General features: G+C 52.8%; 1 protein-coding gene across 1 annotated transcript in view; it reads left to right on the forward strand.

Moving 5' to 3' along the window:
* Nucleotides 1–43: 43 nt before the first annotated feature.
* LOC140474824 (uncharacterized) overlaps nt 44–20,427 on the forward strand; it is a 30,725-nt gene continuing 10,341 nt past the window's right edge. Inside the window, exons 1-2 of the mRNA XM_072567732.1 lie at nt 44–179; nt 1,006–1,089. Coding sequence (XP_072423833.1) covers nt 44–179; nt 1,006–1,089 — 220 coding nt within the window. The remainder of the gene's footprint in view (nt 180–1,005; nt 1,090–20,427) is intronic.

The following is a 20,427-nucleotide window of genomic DNA, read 5'->3' on the forward strand; positions in this document are numbered from 1 at the left end:
GCAGACTGGGGTGAGGATTCCCCTCCAGAGCTGTGTCGGCGGGATGGTCGTGTCGCGGTGTGAATGCTCTTCACTGATGACCTGCTCTCGTGTTCTTCCAGATGCGGTTCATCCAGCGTCTTCACCGTTTGCACCTCCAAGCAACCTCAACACATTCCTCAATCCTCCCTCACATCTCGGTAAGTCCTGCAGCTGGGTTCCCCCCTCCCCTGACCTTGGTCACAGTGAAGGGGGGCCTGAAACCCCCCCCCAGTGCTCAGGGAAGCTGTTCCTACACGTGTCCCCAGGGAGGGGGCGTGGGGCTGGGGGAGTTAGTCGGGGGGCTGGTGGAGAGCAGTCTGCGGGCTGGACTGAATGTCAATGGAAGTCAGGCAGCCCTGCTGTATACCAGTAATATATTACACCCAGGACCCTGCCATCCTCCCTGAGAGGTTGCTGACCGTCCATCCCGCCCTCCCCGTGGTGCTCCCTGCTATCGTGGTTGATGTCTTGCTGATTTGCAGCGTTCCCCCTCTGTCAGGAGAGGAGGACTCGGCCTTTCAGGTCACTAGGCCCACTCCCCCAAGCCTTTCCAACATGGCTGATCGAACCCTCGACGGGTTTTGCTCAAACCACATAGTCGGTTTCCAACACTTAGTGAGTGAATTTCCATAGCCCGCTGGGTCATTTGTGAACATCTAAGTTGACAAACTGCCAACCCCTCCCCCCCCCCCCCACCCACCCTCCCCAGCCTCCAGGTCAGCTCAAACTGGGCGTCCCCTCAGTCCTACTCTGAGAGACAAGATGGCCACCTGACCACTGGCTGTCTGTCGCCAAGGACAGTAGCTCACATTTGGGGAACGGAGGGCGTGAGCTATGCAGGCCTGGCTCCCTGGATTCAGGTGCTGCTGGGAAGCAGGGAAAGGGCAAGGTTGAGGGGTTGGACAGGAGCTCGGTTGAGGTTGTTGGTTGGAGAGCTGGCCTGGTAACCGTCCCAGTCTGTCTCTGTGCCATTTCTCCCTGCAGATCCCTACTGCAGGACGCCGGCCTACAGCACGATCGGACAACTAGCAAACGGAGCTTTTGGAGGCCTGGCGAACCCAGCAGTGGGTGAGTGATTCTCGTCTGGCTCAGGAGTGAGGCCTTCCACCCATCCTCCTTGCTCCCTCGGCGCTGACCCTCCCACAGTGTGGGGCTCCCTCAGCGCTGACCCTCCACAGTGCGGGGCTCCCTCAGCGCTGACCCTCCCACAGTGCGGAGCTCCCTCGGCGCTGACCCTCCGACAGTGCGGGGCTGCCTCGGCGCTGACCCTCTGACAGTGTGGAGCTCCCTCGGCAGTGCACTCTTGACTGTCTCTCTCTAACCCACACCCCTCTCTCCGTGTCTCTCTCTGTCTCTCTCTAACTCACACCCTCTCTCCGTGTCTCTCTCTGTGTCTCTCTAACACACACCCTCTCTCCGTGTCTCTCTCTGTCTCTCTCTAACACACACCCTCTCTCCGTGTCTCTCTCTGTCTCTCTCTAACACACACCCTCTCTCCGTGTCTCTCTCTGTGTCTCTCTAACCCACACCCTCTCTCCCTGTCTCTCTCCGTGTCTCTCTAACACACTCCCTCTCTCCGTGTCTCTCTCGGTGTCTCTCTAACTCACACCCTCTCTCAGTGTCTCTCTCTGTCTCTCTCTAACTCACACCTCTCTCCGTGTCTCTCTCGGTGTCTCTCTAACACACACCCTCTCTCCGTGTCTCTCTCTGTGTCTCTCTAACTCACACCCTCTCTCAGTGTCTCTCTCTGTCTCTCTCTAACTCACACCCTCTCTCCGTGTCTCTCTCTGTGTCTCTCTAACACACACCCTCTCTCCGTGTCTCTCTCTGTCTCTCTCTAACTCACACCCTCTCTCCGTGTCTCTCTCTGTGTCTCTCTAACACACACCCTCTCTCCGTGTCTCTCTCTGTCTCTCTCTAACTCACACCCTCTCTCCGTGTCTCTCTCTGTGTCTCTCTAACACACACCCTCTCTCCTGTCTCTCTCTAACTCACACCCTCTCTCTGTGTCTCTCTCTGTCTCTCTCTAACTCACACCCTCTCTCCGTGTCTCTCTCGGTGTCTCTCTAACACACACCCTCTCTCCGTGTCTCTCTCCGTGTCTCTCTAACCCACACCCTCTCTCCATGTCTCTCCCTGTCTCTCTCTAACACACACCCTCTCTCAGTGTCTCTCTCTGTCTCTCTAACACACACCCTCTCTCCGTGTCCTCTCTCTGTCTCTCTCTAACTCACACCCTCTCTCTGTGTCTCTCTCTGTCTCTCTCTAACACACACCCTCTCTCCGTGTCTCTCTCTGTGTCTCTCTAACACACACCCTCTCTCTGTCTCTCTCTAACTCACACCCTCTCTCTGTGTCTCTCTCTGTCTCTCTCTAACTCACACCCTCTCTCCGTGTCTCTCTCGGTGTCTCTCTAACACACACCCTCTCTCCGTGTCTCTCTCCGTGTCTCTCTAACCACACCCTCTCTCCATGTCTCTCTCTGTCTCTCTCTAACACACACCCTCTCTCAGTGTCTCTCTCTGTCTCTCTAACACACACCCTCTCTCCGTGTCTCTCTCTGTCTCTCTCTAACTCACACCCTCTCTCTGTGTCTCTCTCTGTCTCTCTCTAACACACACCCTCTCTCCGTGTCTCTCTCTGTGTCTCTCTAACACACACCCTCTCTCTGTCTCTCTCTAACTCACACCCTCTCTCTGTGTCTCTCTCTGTCTCTCTCTAACACACACCCGCTCTCAGTGTCTCTCTCTGTCTCTCTCTAACCCACACCCTCTCTCCGTGTCTCTCTCTTTCTGTGTCTCTCTAACTCACACCCTCTCTCCCTGTCTCTCTCTGTGTCTCTCTAACACACACCCTCTCTCCGTGTCTCTCTCTGTGTCTCTCTAACACACACCCTCTCTCCGTGTCTCTCTCTGTCTCTCTCTAACTCACACCCTCTCTCCGTGTCTCTCTCCGTGTCTCTCTAACACACACCCTCTCTCCGTGTCTCTCTAACTCACACCCTCTCTCCGTGTCTCTCTCTGTCTCTCTCTAACTCACACCCTCTCTCCGTGTCTCTCTCTGTCTCTCTCTAACTCACACCCTCTCTCAGTGTCTCTCTCCGTGTCTCTCTAACTCACACCCTCTCTCTGTGTCTCTCTCTGTCTCTCTCTAACTCACACCCTCTCTCCGTGTCTCTCTCCCGTGTTTCTCTAACACACACCCTCTCTCCGTGTCTCTCTCTGTGTCTCTCTAACTCACACCCTCTCTCCGTGTCTCTCTCCGTGTTTCTCTAACACACACCCTCTCTCTGTGTCTCTCTCTGTCTCTCTCTAACACACACCCTCTCTCCGTGTCTCTCTCTGTGTCTCTCTAACTCACACCCTCTCTCCGTGTCTCTCTCTGTGTCTCTCTAACTCACACCCTCTCTCCGTGTCTCTCTCTGTCTCTCTCTAACTCACACCCTCTCTCCATGTCTCTCTCTGTGTCTCTCTAACTCACACCCTCTCTCCGTGTCTCTCTCTGTCTCTCTCTAACACACACCCTCTCTCAGTGTCTCTCTCTGTCTCTCTCTAACTCACACCCTCTCTCCGTGTCTCTCTCTGTCTCTCTCTAACTCACACCCTCTCTCCATGTCTCTCTCTGTGTCTCTCTCTAACCCACACCCTCTCTCCATGTCTCTCTCCGTGTCTCTCTCTGTGTCTCTCTCTGTGTCTCTCTCTGTCTCTCTCTAACCCACACCCTCTCTCCATGTCTCTCTCCGTGTCTCTCTCTGTGTCTCTCTCTGTGTCTCTCTCTGTCTCTCTCTAACTCACACCCTCTCTCCGTGTCTCTCTCTGTGTCTCTCAACACACACCCTCTCTCCGTGTCTCTCTCTGTCTCTCTCTAACTCACACCCTCTCTCCGGGTCTCTCTCTGTCTCTCTCTAACACACACCCTCTCTCCATGTGTCTCTCTCTGTGTCTCTCTAACTCACACCCTCTCTCCATGTCTCTCTCTGTGTCTCTCTAACTCACACCCTCTCTCCGTGTCTCTCTCTGTCTCTCTGTCTCACACCCTCTCTCCATGTGTCTCTCTCTGTGTCTCTCTAACTCACACCCTCTCTCGGTGTCTCTCTCTGTCTCTCTCTAACACACACCCTCTCTCCATGTGTCTCTCTCTGTGTCTCTCTAACTCACACCCTCTCTCAGTGTCTCTCTCTGTCTCTCTCTAACTCACACCCTCTCTCCGTGTCTCTCTCTGTGTCTCTCTAACACACACCCTCTCTCCCTGTCTCTCTCTAACTCACACCCTCTCTCCGTGTCTCTCTCTGTCTCTCTCTAACTCACACCCTCTCTCCGTGTCTCTCTCTGTGTCTCTCTAACACACACCCTCTCTCCCTGTCTCTCTCTAACTCACACCCTCTCTCCGTGTCTCTCTCTGTGTCTCTCTAACCCCACACCCTCTCTCCGTGTCTCTCTCTTTCTGTGTCTCTCTAACACACACCCTCTCTCCGTGTCCTCTCTCCGTGTCTCTCTAACACACACCCTCTCTCCGTGTCTCTCTCTTTCTGTGTCTCTCTAACACACTCCCTCTCTCCATGTCTCTCTCTGTGTCTCTCTAACACACACCCTCTCTCGGTGTCTCTCTCTCTCTGTGTCGAACTCACACCCTCTCTCCATGTCTCTCTCTCTCTGTGTCTCTAACTCACACCCTCTCTCCGTGTCCTCTCTCTGTGTCTCTCTAACTCACACCCTCTCTCCGTATCTCGCTCTGTCTCTCTCTAACTCACACCCTCTCTCCGTGTCTCTCTCTGTCTCTCTCTAACTCACACCCTCTCTCCGTGTCTCTTTCCGTGTCTCTCTCTGTCTCTCTCTAACTCACACCCTCTCTCCGTGTCTCTTTCCGTGTCTCTCTCTGTCTCTCTCTAACTCACACCCTCTCTCAGTGTCTCTCTCTGTCTCTCTCTAACTCACACCCTCTCTCCGTGTCTCTCTCCGTGTCTCTCTCTGTGTCTCTCTAGCACACACCCTCTCTCAGTGTCTCTCTCTGTCTCTCTCTAACTCACACCCTCTCTCCGTGTCTCTCTCTGTCTCTCTCTAACTCACACCCTCTCTCCGTGTCTCTCTCTGTCTCTCTCTAACTCACACCCTCTCTCTGTGTCTCTCTAACTCACACCCTCTCTCCGTGTCTCTCTCTGTCTCTCTCTAACTCACACCCTCTCTCCGTATCTCTCTCTGTCTCTCTCTAACTCACACCCTCTCTCCGTGTCTCTCTCTGTGTCTCTCTAACACACACCCTCTCTCCGTGTCTCTCTCTGTCTCTCTCTAACACACACCCTCTCTCCGTGTCTCTCTCTGTGTCTCTCTAACTCACACCCTCTCTCCGTGTCTCTCTCTGTGTCTCTCTAACACACACCCTCTCTCCGTGTCTCTCTCTGTCTCTCTCTAACTCACACCCTCTCTCCGTGTCTCTCTCTGTGTCTCTCTAACACACACCCTCTCTCCATGTCTCTCTCTGTGTCTCTCTAACCCACACCCTCTCTCCATGTCTCTCTTCTGTGTCTCTATAACACACACCCTCTCTCCCTGTCTCTCTCTGTGTCTCTCTAACACACACCCTCTCTCCGTGTCTCTCTCTGTGTCTCTCTAACTCACACCCTCTCTCCATGTCTCTCTCTGTGTCTCTCTAACCCACACCCTCTCTCCATGTCTCTCTCTGTGTCTCTCTAACACACACCCTCTCCCGTGTCTCTCTCTGTCTCTCTCTAACTCACACCCTCTCTCCGTGTCTCTCTCTGTGTCTCTCTAACTCACACCCTCTCTCCATGTCTCTCTCTGTGTCTCTCTAACCCACACCCTCTCTCCATGTCTCTCTCTGTGTCTCTCTAACCCACACCCTCTCTCCGTGTCTCTCTCTGTGTCTCTCTAACACACACCCTCTCTCCGTGTTTCTCTCTGTGTCTCTCTAACACACACCCTCTCTCAGTGTCTCTCTCTGTGTCTCTCTCTAACTCACACCCTCTCTCCGTGTCTCTCTCTGTGTCTCTCTAACACACACCCTCTCTCCGTGTTTCTCTCTGTGTCTCTCTAACACACACTCAGTGTCTCTCTCTGTGTCTCTCTCTAACTCACACCCTCTCTCGTGTCTCTCTCTGTGTCTCTCTAACTCACACCCTCTCTCCGTGTCTCTCTCTGTGTCTCTCTAACCCACACCCTCTCTCCATGTCTCTCTCTGTGTCTCTCTAACCCACACCCTCTCTCCATGTCTCTCTCTGTGTCTCTCTAACCCACACCCTCTCTCCATGTCTCTCTCTGTGTCTCTCTAACACACACCCTCTCTCAGTGTCTCTCTCTGTCTCTCTCTAACTCACACCCTCTCTCAGTGTCTCTCTCTGTGTCTCTCTAACACACACCCTCCTCTCAGTGTCTCTCTCTGTGTCTCTCTAACCCACACCCTCTCTCCGTGTCTCTCTCGGTGTCTCTCTAACACACACCCTCTCTCTGTGTCTCTCTCTGTCCTCTCTCTAACACACACCCTCTCTCTGTGTCTCTCTCTGTGTCTCTCTAACTCACACCCTCTCTCCGTGTCTCTCTCTGTGTCTCTCTAACTCACACCCTCTCTCTGTGTCTCTCTCTGTCTCTCTCTGACTCACACCCTCTCTCCGTGTCTCTCTCGGTGTCTCTCTAACCACACACCCTCTCTCTGTGTCTCTCTCTGTGTCTCTCGAACACACACCCTCTCTCCCTGTCTCTCTCTGTGTCTCTCTAACTCACACCCTCTCTCCGTGTCTCTTTCCGTGTCTCTCTCTATCTCTCTCTAACCCACACCCTCTCTCCGTGTCTCTCTCTCTCTGTGTCTCTCTAACCCACACCCTCTCTCCGTGTCTCTCTCTGTGTCTCTCTAACTCACACCCTCTCTCCCTGTCTCTCTCTGTGTCTCTCTAACACACACCCTCTCTCCGTGTCTCTCTCTGTGTCTCTCTAACTCACACCCTCTCTCCGTGTCTCTCTCTGTGTCTCTCTAACTCACACCCTCTCTCCGTGTCTCTCTCTGTGTCTCTCTAACACACACCCTCTCTCTGTGTCTCTCTCTGTCTCTCTCTAACTCACACCCTCTCTCCGTGTCTCTCTCTGTGTCTCTCTAACCCACACCCTCTCTCCGTGTCTCTCTCTGTGTCTCTCGAACACACACCCTCTCTCCCTCTCTCTCTCTGTCTCTCTCTAACCCACACCCTCTCTCCGTGTGTCTCTCTGTGTCTCTCTAACTCACTCCCTCTCTCCGTGTCTCTCTCTGTGTCTCTCTAACTCACACCCTCTCTCCGTGTCTCTCTAACTCACACCCTCTCTCCGTGTCTCTCTCTGTGTCTCTCTAACTCACACCCTCTCTCTGTGTCTCTCTCTGTGTCTCTCTAACACACACCCTCTCTCCCTCTCTCTCTCTGTCTCTCTCTAACCCACACCCTCTCTCCGTGTGTCTCTCTGTGTCTCTCTAACTCACTCCCTCTCTCCGTGTCTCTCTCTGTGTCTCTCTAACTCACACCCTCTCTCCGTGTCTCTCTAACTCACACCCTCTCTCCGTGTCTCTCTCTGTGTCTCTCTAACTCACACCCTCTCTCTGTGTCTCTCTCTGTGTCTCTCTAACCCACACCCTCTCTCCGTGTCTCTCTCTGTGTCTCTCTAACTCACACCCTCTCTCCATGTCTCTCTCTGTCTCTCTCTAACTCACACCCTCTCTCCCTGTCTCTCTCTGTGTCTCTCTAACACACACCCTCTCTCCGTGTCTCTCTCCGTGTCTCTCTAACACACACCCTCTCTCCGTGTCTCTCTCTGTGTCTCTCTAACACACACCCTCTCTCCGTGTCTCTCTCTGTGTCTCTCTAACCCACACCCTCTCTCCGTGTCTCTCTCTTTCTGTGTCTCTCTAACACACACCCTCTCTCCGTGTCTCTCTCCGTGTCTCTCTAACACACACCCTCTCTCCGTGTCTCTCTCCGTGTCTCTCTCTGTGTCTCTCTGACTCACACCCTCTCTCCGTGTCTCTCTCCGTGTCTCTCTCTGTGTCTCTCTAACTCACACCCTCTCTCCGTGTCTCTCTCTGTGTCTCTCTAACCCACACCCTCTCTCCGTGTCTCTCTCTTTCTGTGTCTCTCTAACACACTCCCTCTCTCCGTGTCTCTCTCCGTGTCTCTCTAACACACACCCTCCCTCCGTGTCTCTCTCTTTCTGTGTCTCTCTAACACACTCCCTCTCTCCGTGTCTCTCTCCGTGTCTCTCTAACTCCCACCCTCTCTCCGTGTCTCTCTCCGTGTCTCTCTCTCTCTGTGTCTCTCTAACACACACCCTCTCTCCGTGTCTCTCTCTTTCTGTGTCTCTCTAACACACACCCTCTCTCTGTGTCTCTCTCTGTCTCTCTCTAACTCACACCCTCTCTCCGTGTCTCTCTCGGTGTCTCTCTAACACACACCCTCTCTCCGTGTCTCTCTCCGTGTCTCTCTAACCCACACCCTCTCTCCATGTCTCTCTCTGTCTCTCTCTAACACACACCCTCTCTCAGTGTCTCTCTCTGTCTCTCTAACACACACCCTCTCTCCGTGTCTCTCTCTGTCTCTCTCTAACTCACACCCTCTCTCTGTGTCTCTCTCTGTCTCTCTCTAACACACACCCTCTCTCCGTGTCTCTCTCTGTGTCTCTCTAACACACACCCTCTCTCTGTCTCTCTCTAACTCACACCCTCTCTCTGTGTCTCTCTCTGTCTCTCTCTAACACACACCCGCTCTCAGTGTCTCTCTCTGTCTCTCTCTAACCCACACCCTCTCTCCGTGTCTCTCTCTTTCTGTGTCTCTCTAACTCACACCCTCTCTCCCTGTCTCTCTCTGTGTCTCTCTAACACACACCCTCTCTCCGTGTCTCTCTCTGTGTCTCTCTAACACACACCCTCTCTCCGTGTCTCTCTCTGTCTCTCTCTAACTCACACCCTCTCTCCGTGTCTCTCTCCGTGTCTCTCTAACACACACCCTCTCTCCGTGTCTCTCTAACTCACACCCTCTCTCCGTGTCTCTCTCTGTCTCTCTCTAACTCACACCCTCTCTCCGTGTCTCTCTCTGTCTCTCTCTAACTCACACCCTCTCTCAGTGTCTCTCTCCGTGTCTCTCTAACTCACACCCTCTCTCTGTGTCTCTCTCTGTCTCTCTCTAACTCACACCCTCTCTCCGTGTCTCTCTCCGTGTTTCTCTAACACACACCCTCTCTCCGTGTCTCTCTCTGTGTCTCTCTAACTCACACCCTCTCTCCGTGTCTCTCTCCGTGTTTCTCTAACACACACCCTCTCTCTGTGTCTCTCTCTGTCTCTCTCTAACACACACCCTCTCTCCGTGTCTCTCTCTGTGTCTCTCTAACTCACACCCTCTCTCCGTGTCTCTCTCTGTGTCTCTCTAACTCACACCCTCTCTCCGTGTCTCTCTCTGTCTCTCTCTAACTCACACCCTCTCTCCATGTCTCTCTCTGTGTCTCTCTAACTCACACCCTCTCTCCGTGTCTCTCTCTGTCTCTCTCTAACACACACCCTCTCTCAGTGTCTCTCTCTGTCTCTCTCTAACTCACACCCTCTCTCCGTGTCTCTCTCTGTCTCTCTCTAACTCACACCCTCTCTCCATGTCTCTCTCTGTGTCTCTCTCTAACCCACACCCTCTCTCCATGTCTCTCTCCGTGTCTCTCTCTGTGTCTCTCTCTGTGTCTCTCTCTGTCTCTCTCTAACCCACACCCTCTCTCCATGTCTCTCTCCGTGTCTCTCTCTGTGTCTCTCTCTGTGTCTCTCTCTGTCTCTCTCTAACTCACACCCTCTCTCCGTGTCTCTCTCTGTGTCTCTCTAACACACACCCTCTCTCCGTGTCTCTCTCTGTCTCTCTCTAACTCACACCCTCTCTCCGGGTCTCTCTCTGTCTCTCTCTAACACACACCCTCTCTCCATGTGTCTCTCTCTGTGTCTCTCTAACTCACACCCTCTCTCCATGTCTCTCTCTGTGTCTCTCTAACTCACACCCTCTCTCCGTGTCTCTCTCTGTCTCTCTGTCTCACACCCTCTCTCCATGTGTCTCTCTCTGTGTCTCTCTAACTCACACCCTCTCTCGGTGTCTCTCTCTGTCTCTCTCTAACACACACCCTCTCTCCATGTGTCTCTCTCTGTGTCTCTCTAACTCACACCCTCTCTCAGTGTCTCTCTCTGTCTCTCTCTAACTCACACCCTCTCTCCGTGTCTCTCTCTGTGTCTCTCTAACACACACCCTCTCTCCCTGTCTCTCTCTAACTCACACCCTCTCTCCGTGTCTCTCTCTGTCTCTCTCTAACTCACACCCTCTCTCCGTGTCTCTCTCTGTGTCTCTCTAACACACACCCTCTCTCCCTGTCTCTCTCTAACTCACACCCTCTCTCCGTGTCTCTCTCTGTGTCTCTCTAACCCACACCCTCTCTCCGTGTCTCTCTCTTTCTGTGTCTCTCTAACACACACCCTCTCTCCGTGTCTCTCTCCGTGTCTCTCTAACACACACCCTCTCTCCGTGTCTCTCTCTTTCTGTGTCTCTCTAACACACTCCCTCTCTCCATGTCTCTCTCTGTGTCTCTCTAACACACACCCTCTCTCGGTGTCTCTCTCTCTCTGTGTCGAACTCACACCCTCTCTCCATGTCTCTCTCTCTCTGTGTCTCTCTAACTCACACCCTCTCTCCGTGTCTCTCTCTGTGTCTCTCTAACTCACACCCTCTCTCCGTATCTCGCTCTGTCTCTCTCTAACTCACACCCTCTCTCCGTGTCTCTCTCTGTCTCTCTCTAACTCACACCCTCTCTCCGTGTCTCTTTCCGTGTCTCTCTCTGTCTCTCTCTAACTCACACCCTCTCTCCGTGTCTCTTTCCGTGTCTCTCTCTGTCTCTCTCTAACTCACACCCTCTCTCAGTGTCTCTCTCTGTCTCTCTCTAACTCACACCCTCTCTCCGTGTCTCTCTCCGTGTCTCTCTCTGTGTCTCTCTAGCACACACCCTCTCTCAGTGTCTCTCTCTGTCTCTCTCTAACTCACACCCTCTCTCCGTGTCTCTCTCTGTCTCTCTCTAACTCACACCCTCTCTCCGTGTCTCTCTCTGTCTCTCTCTAACTCACACCCTCTCTCTGTGTCTCTCTAACTCACACCCTCTCTCCGTGTCTCTCTCTGTCTCTCTCTAACTCACACCCTCTCTCCGTATCTCTCTCTGTCTCTCTCTAACTCACACCCTCTCTCCGTGTCTCTCTCTGTGTCTCTCTAACACACACCCTCTCTCCGTGTCTCTCTCTGTCTCTCTCTAACACACACCCTCTCTCCGTGTCTCTCTCTGTGTCTCTCTAACTCACACCCTCTCTCCGTGTCTCTCTCTGTGTCTCTCTAACACACACCCTCTCTCCGTGTCTCTCTCTGTCTCTCTCTAACTCACACCCTCTCTCCGTGTCTCTCTCTGTGTCTCTCTAACACACACCCTCTCTCCATGTCTCTCTCTGTGTCTCTCTAACCCACACCCTCTCTCCATGTCTCTCTTTCTGTGTCTCTATAACACACACCCTCTCTCCCTGTCTCTCTCTGTGTCTCTCTAACACACACCCTCTCTCCGTGTCTCTCTCTGTGTCTCTCTAACTCACACCCTCTCTCCATGTCTCTCTCTGTGTCTCTCTAACCCACACCCTCTCTCCATGTCTCTCTCTGTGTCTCTCTAACACACACCCTCTCTCCGTGTCTCTCTCTGTCTCTCTCTAACTCACACCCTCTCTCCGTGTCTCTCTCTGTGTCTCTCTAACTCACACCCTCTCTCCATGTCTCTCTCTGTGTCTCTCTAACCCACACCCTCTCTCCATGTCTCTCTCTGTGTCTCTCTAACCCACACCCTCTCTCCGTGTCTCTCTCTGTGTCTCTCTAACACACACCCTCTCTCCGTGTTTCTCTCTGTGTCTCTCTAACACACACCCTCTCTCAGTGTCTCTCTCTGTGTCTCTCTCTAACTCACACCCTCTCTCCGTGTCTCTCTCTGTGTCTCTCTAACACACACCCTCTCTCCGTGTTTCTCTCTGTGTCTCTCTAACACACACCCTCTCTCAGTGTCTCTCTCTGTGTCTCTCTCTAACTCACACCCTCTCTCCGTGTCTCTCTCTGTGTCTCTCTAACTCACACCCTCTCTCCGTGTCTCTCTCTGTGTCTCTCTAACCCACACCCTCTCTCCATGTCTCTCTCTGTGTCTCTCTAACCCACACCCTCTCTCCATGTCTCTCTCTGTGTCTCTCTAACCCACACCCTCTCTCCATGTCTCTCTCTGTGTCTCTCTAACACACACCCTCTCTCAGTGTCTCTCTCTGTCTCTCTCTAACTCACACCCTCTCTCAGTGTCTCTCTCTGTGTCTCTCTAACACACACCCTCTCTCAGTGTCTCTCTCTGTGTCTCTCTAACCCACACCCTCTCTCCGTGTCTCTCTCGGTGTCTCTCTAACACACACCCTCTCTCTGTGTCTCTCTCTGTCTCTCTCTAACACACACCCTCTCTCTGTGTCTCTCTCTGTGTCTCTCTAACTCACACCCTCTCTCCGTGTCTCTCTCTGTGTCTCTCTAACTCACACCCTCTCTCTGTGTCTCTCTCTGTCTCTCTCTGACTCACACCCTCTCTCCGTGTCTCTCTCGGTGTCTCTCTAACACACACCCTCTCTCTGTGTCTCTCTCTGTGTCTCTCGAACACACACCCTCTCTCCCTGTCTCTCTCTGTGTCTCTCTAACTCACACCCTCTCTCCGTGTCTCTTTCCGTGTCTCTCTCTATCTCTCTCTAACCCACACCCTCTCTCCGTGTCTCTCTCTCTCTGTGTCTCTCTAACCCACACCCTCTCTCCGTGTCTCTCTCTGTGTCTCTCTAACTCACACCCTCTCTCCCTGTCTCTCTCTGTGTCTCTCTAACACACACCCTCTCTCCGTGTCTCTCTCTGTGTCTCTCTAACTCACACCCTCTCTCCGTGTCTCTCTCTGTGTCTCTCTAACTCACACCCTCTCTCCGTGTCTCTCTCTGTGTCTCTCTAACACACACCCTCTCTCTGTGTCTCTCTCTGTCTCTCTCTAACTCACACCCTCTCTCCGTGTCTCTCTCTGTGTCTCTCTAACCCACACCCTCTCTCCGTGTCTCTCTCTGTGTCTCTCGAACACACACCCTCTCTCCCTCTCTCTCTCTGTCTCTCTCTAACCCACACCCTCTCTCCGTGTGTCTCTCTGTGTCTCTCTAACTCACTCCCTCTCTCCGTGTCTCTCTCTGTGTCTCTCTAACTCACACCCTCTCTCCGTGTCTCTCTAACTCACACCCTCTCTCCGTGTCTCTCTCTGTGTCTCTCTAACTCACACCCTCTCTCTGTGTCTCTCTCTGTGTCTCTCTAACACACACCCTCTCTCCCTCTCTCTCTCTGTCTCTCTCTAACCCACACCCTCTCTCCGTGTGTCTCTCTGTGTCTCTCTAACTCACTCCCTCTCTCCGTGTCTCTCTCTGTGTCTCTCTAACTCACACCCTCTCTCCGTGTCTCTCTAACTCACACCCTCTCTCCGTGTCTCTCTCTGTGTCTCTCTAACTCACACCCTCTCTCTGTGTCTCTCTCTGTGTCTCTCTAACCCACACCCTCTCTCCGTGTCTCTCTCTGTGTCTCTCTAACTCACACCCTCTCTCCATGTCTCTCTCTGTCTCTCTCTAACTCACACCCTCTCTCCCTGTCTCTCTCTGTGTCTCTCTAACACACACCCTCTCTCCGTGTCTCTCTCCGTGTCTCTCTAACACACACCCTCTCTCCGTGTCTCTCTCTGTGTCTCTCTAACACACACCCTCTCTCCGTGTCTCTCTCTGTGTCTCTCTAACCCACACCCTCTCTCCGTGTCTCTCTCTTTCTGTGTCTCTCTAACACACACCCTCTCTCCGTGTCTCTCTCCGTGTCTCTCTAACACACACCCTCTCTCCGTGTCTCTCTCCGTGTCTCTCTCTGTGTCTCTCTGACTCACACCCTCTCTCCGTGTCTCTCTCCGTGTCTCTCTCTGTGTCTCTCTAACTCACACCCTCTCTCCGTGTCTCTCTCTGTGTCTCTCTAACCCACACCCTCTCTCCGTGTCTCTCTCTTTCTGTGTCTCTCTAACACACTCCCTCTCTCCGTGTCTCTCTCCGTGTCTCTCTAACACACACCCTCCCTCCGTGTCTCTCTCTTTCTGTGTCTCTCTAACACACTCCCTCTCTCCGTGTCTCTCTCCGTGTCTCTCTAACTCCCACCCTCTCTCCGTGTCTCTCTCCGTGTCTCTCTCTCTCTGTGTCTCTCTAACACACACCCTCTCTCCGTGTCTCTCTCTTTCTGTGTCTCTCTAACACACACCCTCTCTCTGTGTCTCTCTCTGTCTCTCTCTAACTCACACCCTCTCTCCGTGTCTCTCTCTGTCTCTCTCTAACTCACACCCTCTCTCCATGTCTCTCTCTCTCTGTGTCTCTCTAACTCACACCCTCTCTCCGTGTCTCTCTCTGTGTCTCTCTAACTCACACCCTCTCTCCGTGTCTCTCTCTGTCTCTCTCTAACTCACACCCTCTCTCAGTGTCTCTCTCTGTGTCTCTCTAACTCACACCCTCTCTCCGTGTCTCTCTCTGTGTCTCTCTAACCCACACCCTCTCTCCGTGTCTCTCTCTGTCTCTCTCTAACTCACACCCTCTCTCCATGTCTCTCTCCGTGTCTCTCTCTGTGTCTCTCTCTGTGTCTCTCTCTGTCTCTCTCTAACTCACACCCTCTCTCCGTGTCTCTCTCCGTGTCTCTCTAACACACACCCTCTCTCCGTGTCTCTCTCTTTCTGTGTCTCTCTAACACACTCCCTCTCTCCGTGTCTCTCTCTGTGTCTCTCTAACTCACACCCTCTCTCCGTGTCTCTCTCTGTGTCTCTCTAACTCACACCCTCTCTCCGTGTCTCTCTCTGTCTCTCTCTAACACACACCCTCTCTCCGTGTCTCTCTAACTCACACCCTCTCTCTGTGTCTCTCTCTCTGTCTCTCTAACTCACACCCTCTCTCCGTATCTAGCTCTGTCTCTCTCTAACTCACACCCTCTCTCCTTGTCTCTCTCTGTCTCTCTCTAACTAATACCCTCTCTCCGTGTCTCTCTGTCTCTGTCTAACTCACACCCTCTCTCCCTGTCTCTCTCTGTGTCTCTCTAGCACACACCCTCTCTCCGTGTCTCTCTCTGTGTCTCTCTAACCCACACCCTCTCTCCGTGTCTCTCTCTGTGTCTCTCTAACTCACACCCTCTCTCCATGTCTCTCTCTGTGTCTCTCTAACTCACACCCTCTCTCCGTGTCTCTCTCTGTCTCTCTGTCTCACACCCTCTCTCCATGTGTCTCTCTCTGTGTCTCTCTAACTCACACCCTCTCTCGGTGTCTCTCTCTGTCTCTCTCTAACACACACCCTCTCTCCATGTGTCTCTCTCTGTGTCTCTCTAACTCACACCCTCTCTCAGTGTCTCTCTCTGTCTCTCTCTAACTCACACCCTCTCTCCGTGTCTCTCTCTGTGTCTCTCTAACACACACCCTCTCTCCCTGTCTCTCTCTAACTCACACCCTCTCTCCGTGTCTCTCTCTGTCTCTCTCTAACTCACACCCTCTCTCCGTGTCTCTCTCTGTGTCTCTCTAACACACACCCTCTCTCCCTGTCTCTCTCTAACTCACACCCTCTCTCCGTGTCTCTCTCTGTGTCTCTCTAACCCACACCCTCTCTCCGTGTCTCTCTCTTTCTGTGTCTCTCTAACACACACCCTCTCTCCGTGTCTCTCTCCGTGTCTCTCTAACACACACCCTCTCTCCGTGTCTCTCTCTTTCTGTGTCTCTCTAACACACTCCCTCTCTCCATGTCTCTCTCTGTGTCTCTCTAACACACACCCTCTCTCGGTGTCTCTCTCTCTCTGTGTCGAACTCACACCCTCTCTCCATGTCTCTCTCTCTCTGTGTCTCTCTAACTCACACCCTCTCTCCGTGTCTCTCTCTGTGTCTCTCTAACTCACACCCTCTCTCCGTATCTCGCTCTGTCTCTCTCTAACTCACACCCTCTCTCCGTGTCTCTCTCTGTCTCTCTCTAACTCACACCCTCTCTCCGTGTCTCTTTCCGTGTCTCTCTCTGTCTCTCTCTAACTCACACCCTCTCTCCGTGTCTCTTTCCGTGTCTCTCTCTGTCTCTCTCTAACTCACACCCTCTCTCAGTGTCTCTCTCTGTCTCTCTCTAACTCACACCCTCTCTCCGTGTCTCTCTCCGTGTCTCTCTCTGTGTCTCTCTAGCACACACCCTCTCTCAGTGTCTCTCTCTGTCTCTCTCTAACTCACACCCTCTCTCCGTGTCTCTCTCTGTCTCTCTCTAACTCACACCCTCTCTCCGTGTCTCTCTCTGTCTCTCTCTAACTCACACCCTCTCTCTGTGTCTCTCTAACTCACACCCTCTCTCCGTGTCTCTCTCTGTCTCTCTCTAACTCACACCCTCTCTCCGTATCTCTCTCTGTCTCTCTCTAACTCACACCCTCTCTCCGTGTCTCTCTCTGTGTCTCTCTAACACACACCCTCTCTCCGTGTCTCTCTCTGTCTCTCTCTAACACACACCCTCTCTCCGTGTCTCTCTCTGTGTCTCTCTAACTCACACCCTCTCTCCGTGTCTCTCTCTGTGTCTCTCTAACACACACCCTCTCTCCGTGTCTCTCTCTGTCTCTCTCTAACTCACACCCTCTCTCCGTGTCTCTCTCTGTGTCTCTCTAACACACACCCTCTCTCCATGTCTCTCTCTGTGTCTCTCTAACCCACACCCTCTCTCCATGTCTCTCTTTCTGTGTCTCTATAACACACACCCTCTCTCCCTGTCTCTCTCTGTGTCTCTCTAACACACACCCTCTCTCCGTGTCTCTCTCTGTGTCTCTCTAACTCACACCCTCTCTCCATGTCTCTCTCTGTGTCTCTCTAACCCACACCCTCTCTCCATGTCTCTCTCTGTGTCTCTCTAACACACACCCTCTCTCCGTGTCTCTCTCTGTCTCTCTCTAACTCACACCCTCTCTCCGTGTCTCTCTCTGTGTCTCTCTAACTCACACCCTCTCTCCATGTCTCTCTCTGTGTCTCTCTAACCCACACCCTCTCTCCATGTCTCTCTCTGTGTCTCTCTAACCCACACCCTCTCTCCGTGTCTCTCTCTGTGTCTCTCTAACACACACCCTCTCTCCGTGTTTCTCTCTGTGTCTCTCTAACACACACCCTCTCTCAGTGTCTCTCTCTGTGTCTCTCTCTAACTCACACCCTCTCTCCGTGTCTCTCTCTGTGTCTCTCTAACACACACCCTCTCTCCGTGTTTCTCTCTGTGTCTCTCTAACACACACCCTCTCTCAGTGTCTCTCTCTGTGTCTCTCTCTAACTCACACCCTCTCTCCGTGTCTCTCTCTGTGTCTCTCTAACTCACACCCTCTCTCCGTGTCTCTCTCTGTGTCTCTCTAACCCACACCCTCTCTCCATGTCTCTCTCTGTGTCTCTCTAACCCACACCCTCTCTCCATGTCTCTCTCTGTGTCTCTCTAACCCACACCCTCTCTCCATGTCTCTCTCTGTGTCTCTCTAACACACACCCTCTCTCAGTGTCTCTCTCTGTCTCTCTCTAACTCACACCCTCTCTCAGTGTCTCTCTCTGTGTCTCTCTAACACACACCCTCTCTCAGTGTCTCTCTCTGTGTCTCTCTAACCCACACCCTCTCTCCGTGTCTCTCTCGGTGTCTCTCTAACACACACCCTCTCTCTGTGTCTCTCTCTGTCTCTCTCTAACACACACCCTCTCTCTGTGTCTCTCTCTGTGTCTCTCTAACTCACACCCTCTCTCCGTGTCTCTCTCTGTGTCTCTCTAACTCACACCCTCTCTCTGTGTCTCTCTCTGTCTCTCTCTGACTCACACCCTCTCTCCGTGTCTCTCTCGGTGTCTCTCTAACACACACCCTCTCTCTGTGTCTCTCTCTGTGTCTCTCGAACACACACCCTCTCTCCCTGTCTCTCTCTGTGTCTCTCTAACTCACACCCTCTCTCCGTGTCTCTTTCCGTGTCTCTCTCTATCTCTCTCTAACCCACACCCTCTCTCCGTGTCTCTCTCTCTCTGTGTCTCTCTAACCCACACCCTCTCTCCGTGTCTCTCTCTGTGTCTCTCTAACTCACACCCTCTCTCCCTGTCTCTCTCTGTGTCTCTCTAACACACACCCTCTCTCCGTGTCTCTCTCTGTGTCTCTCTAACTCACACCCTCTCTCCGTGTCTCTCTCTGTGTCTCTCTAACTCACACCCTCTCTCCGTGTCTCTCTCTGTGTCTCTCTAACACACACCCTCTCTCTGTGTCTCTCTCTGTCTCTCTCTAACTCACACCCTCTCTCCGTGTCTCTCTCTGTGTCTCTCTAACCCACACCCTCTCTCCGTGTCTCTCTCTGTGTCTCTCGAACACACACCCTCTCTCCCTCTCTCTCTCTGTCTCTCTCTAACCCACACCCTCTCTCCGTGTGTCTCTCTGTGTCTCTCTAACTCACTCCCTCTCTCCGTGTCTCTCTCTGTGTCTCTCTAACTCACACCCTCTCTCCGTGTCTCTCTAACTCACACCCTCTCTCCGTGTCTCTCTCTGTGTCTCTCTAACTCACACCCTCTCTCTGTGTCTCTCTCTGTGTCTCTCTAACACACACCCTCTCTCCCTCTCTCTCTCTGTCTCTCTCTAACCCACACCCTCTCTCCGTGTGTCTCTCTGTGTCTCTCTAACTCACTCCCTCTCTCCGTGTCTCTCTCTGTGTCTCTCTAACTCACACCCTCTCTCCGTGTCTCTCTAACTCACACCCTCTCTCCGTGTCTCTCTCTGTGTCTCTCTAACTCACACCCTCTCTCTGTGTCTCTCTCTGTGTCTCTCTAACCCACACCCTCTCTCCGTGTCTCTCTCTGTGTCTCTCTAACTCACACCCTCTCTCCATGTCTCTCTCTGTCTCTCTCTAACTCACACCCTCTCTCCCTGTCTCTCTCTGTGTCTCTCTAACACACACCCTCTCTCCGTGTCTCTCTCCGTGTCTCTCTAACACACACCCTCTCTCCGTGTCTCTCTCTGTGTCTCTCTAACACACACCCTCTCTCCGTGTCTCTCTCTGTGTCTCTCTAACCCACACCCTCTCTCCGTGTCTCTCTCTTTCTGTGTCTCTCTAACACACACCCTCTCTCCGTGTCTCTCTCCGTGTCTCTCTAACACACACCCTCTCTCCGTGTCTCTCTCCGTGTCTCTCTCTGTGTCTCTCTGACTCACACCCTCTCTCCGTGTCTCTCTCCGTGTCTCTCTCTGTGTCTCTCTAACTCACACCCTCTCTCCGTGTCTCTCTCTGTGTCTCTCTAACCCACACCCTCTCTCCGTGTCTCTCTCTTTCTGTGTCTCTCTAACACACTCCCTCTCTCCGTGTCTCTCTCCGTGTCTCTCTAACACACACCCTCCCTCCGTGTCTCTCTCTTTCTGTGTCTCTCTAACACACTCCCTCTCTCCGTGTCTCTCTCCGTGTCTCTCTAACTCCCACCCTCTCTCCGTGTCTCTCTCCGTGTCTCTCTCTCTCTGTGTCTCTCTAACACACACCCTCTCTCCGTGTCTCTCTCTTTCTGTGTCTCTCTAACACACACCCTCTCTCTGTGTCTCTCTCTGTCTCTCTCTAACTCACACCCTCTCTCCGTGTCTCTCTCTGTCTCTCTCTAACTCACACCCTCTCTCCATGTCTCTCTCTCTCTGTGTCTCTCTAACTCACACCCTCTCTCCGTGTCTCTCTCTGTGTCTCTCTAACTCACACCCTCTCTCCGTGTCTCTCTCTGTCTCTCTCTAACTCACACCCTCTCTCAGTGTCTCTCTCTGTGTCTCTCTAACTCACACCCTCTCTCCGTGTCTCTCTCTGTGTCTCTCTAACCCACACCCTCTCTCCGTGTCTCTCTCTGTCTCTCTCTAACTCACACCCTCTCTCCATGTCTCTCTCCGTGTCTCTCTCTGTGTCTCTCTCTGTGTCTCTCTCTGTCTCTCTCTAACTCACACCCTCTCTCCGTGTCTCTCTCCGTGTCTCTCTAACACACACCCTCTCTCCGTGTCTCTCTCTTTCTGTGTCTCTCTAACACACTCCCTCTCTCCGTGTCTCTCTCTGTGTCTCTCTAACTCACACCCTCTCTCCGTGTCTCTCTCTGTGTCTCTCTAACTCACACCCTCTCTCCGTGTCTCTCTCTGTCTCTCTCTAACACACACCCTCTCTCCGTGTCTCTCTAACTCACACCCTCTCTCTGTGTCTCTCTCTCTGTCTCTCTAACTCACACCCTCTCTCCGTATCTAGCTCTGTCTCTCTCTAACTCACACCCTCTCTCCTTGTCTCTCTCTGTCTCTCTCTAACTAATACCC

Source organism: Chiloscyllium punctatum, unplaced genomic scaffold (genome assembly GCF_047496795.1).
Source record: "Chiloscyllium punctatum isolate Juve2018m unplaced genomic scaffold, sChiPun1.3 scaffold_1197, whole genome shotgun sequence".
NCBI classification, from domain to species: Eukaryota; Metazoa; Chordata; class Chondrichthyes; order Orectolobiformes; family Hemiscylliidae; genus Chiloscyllium; species Chiloscyllium punctatum.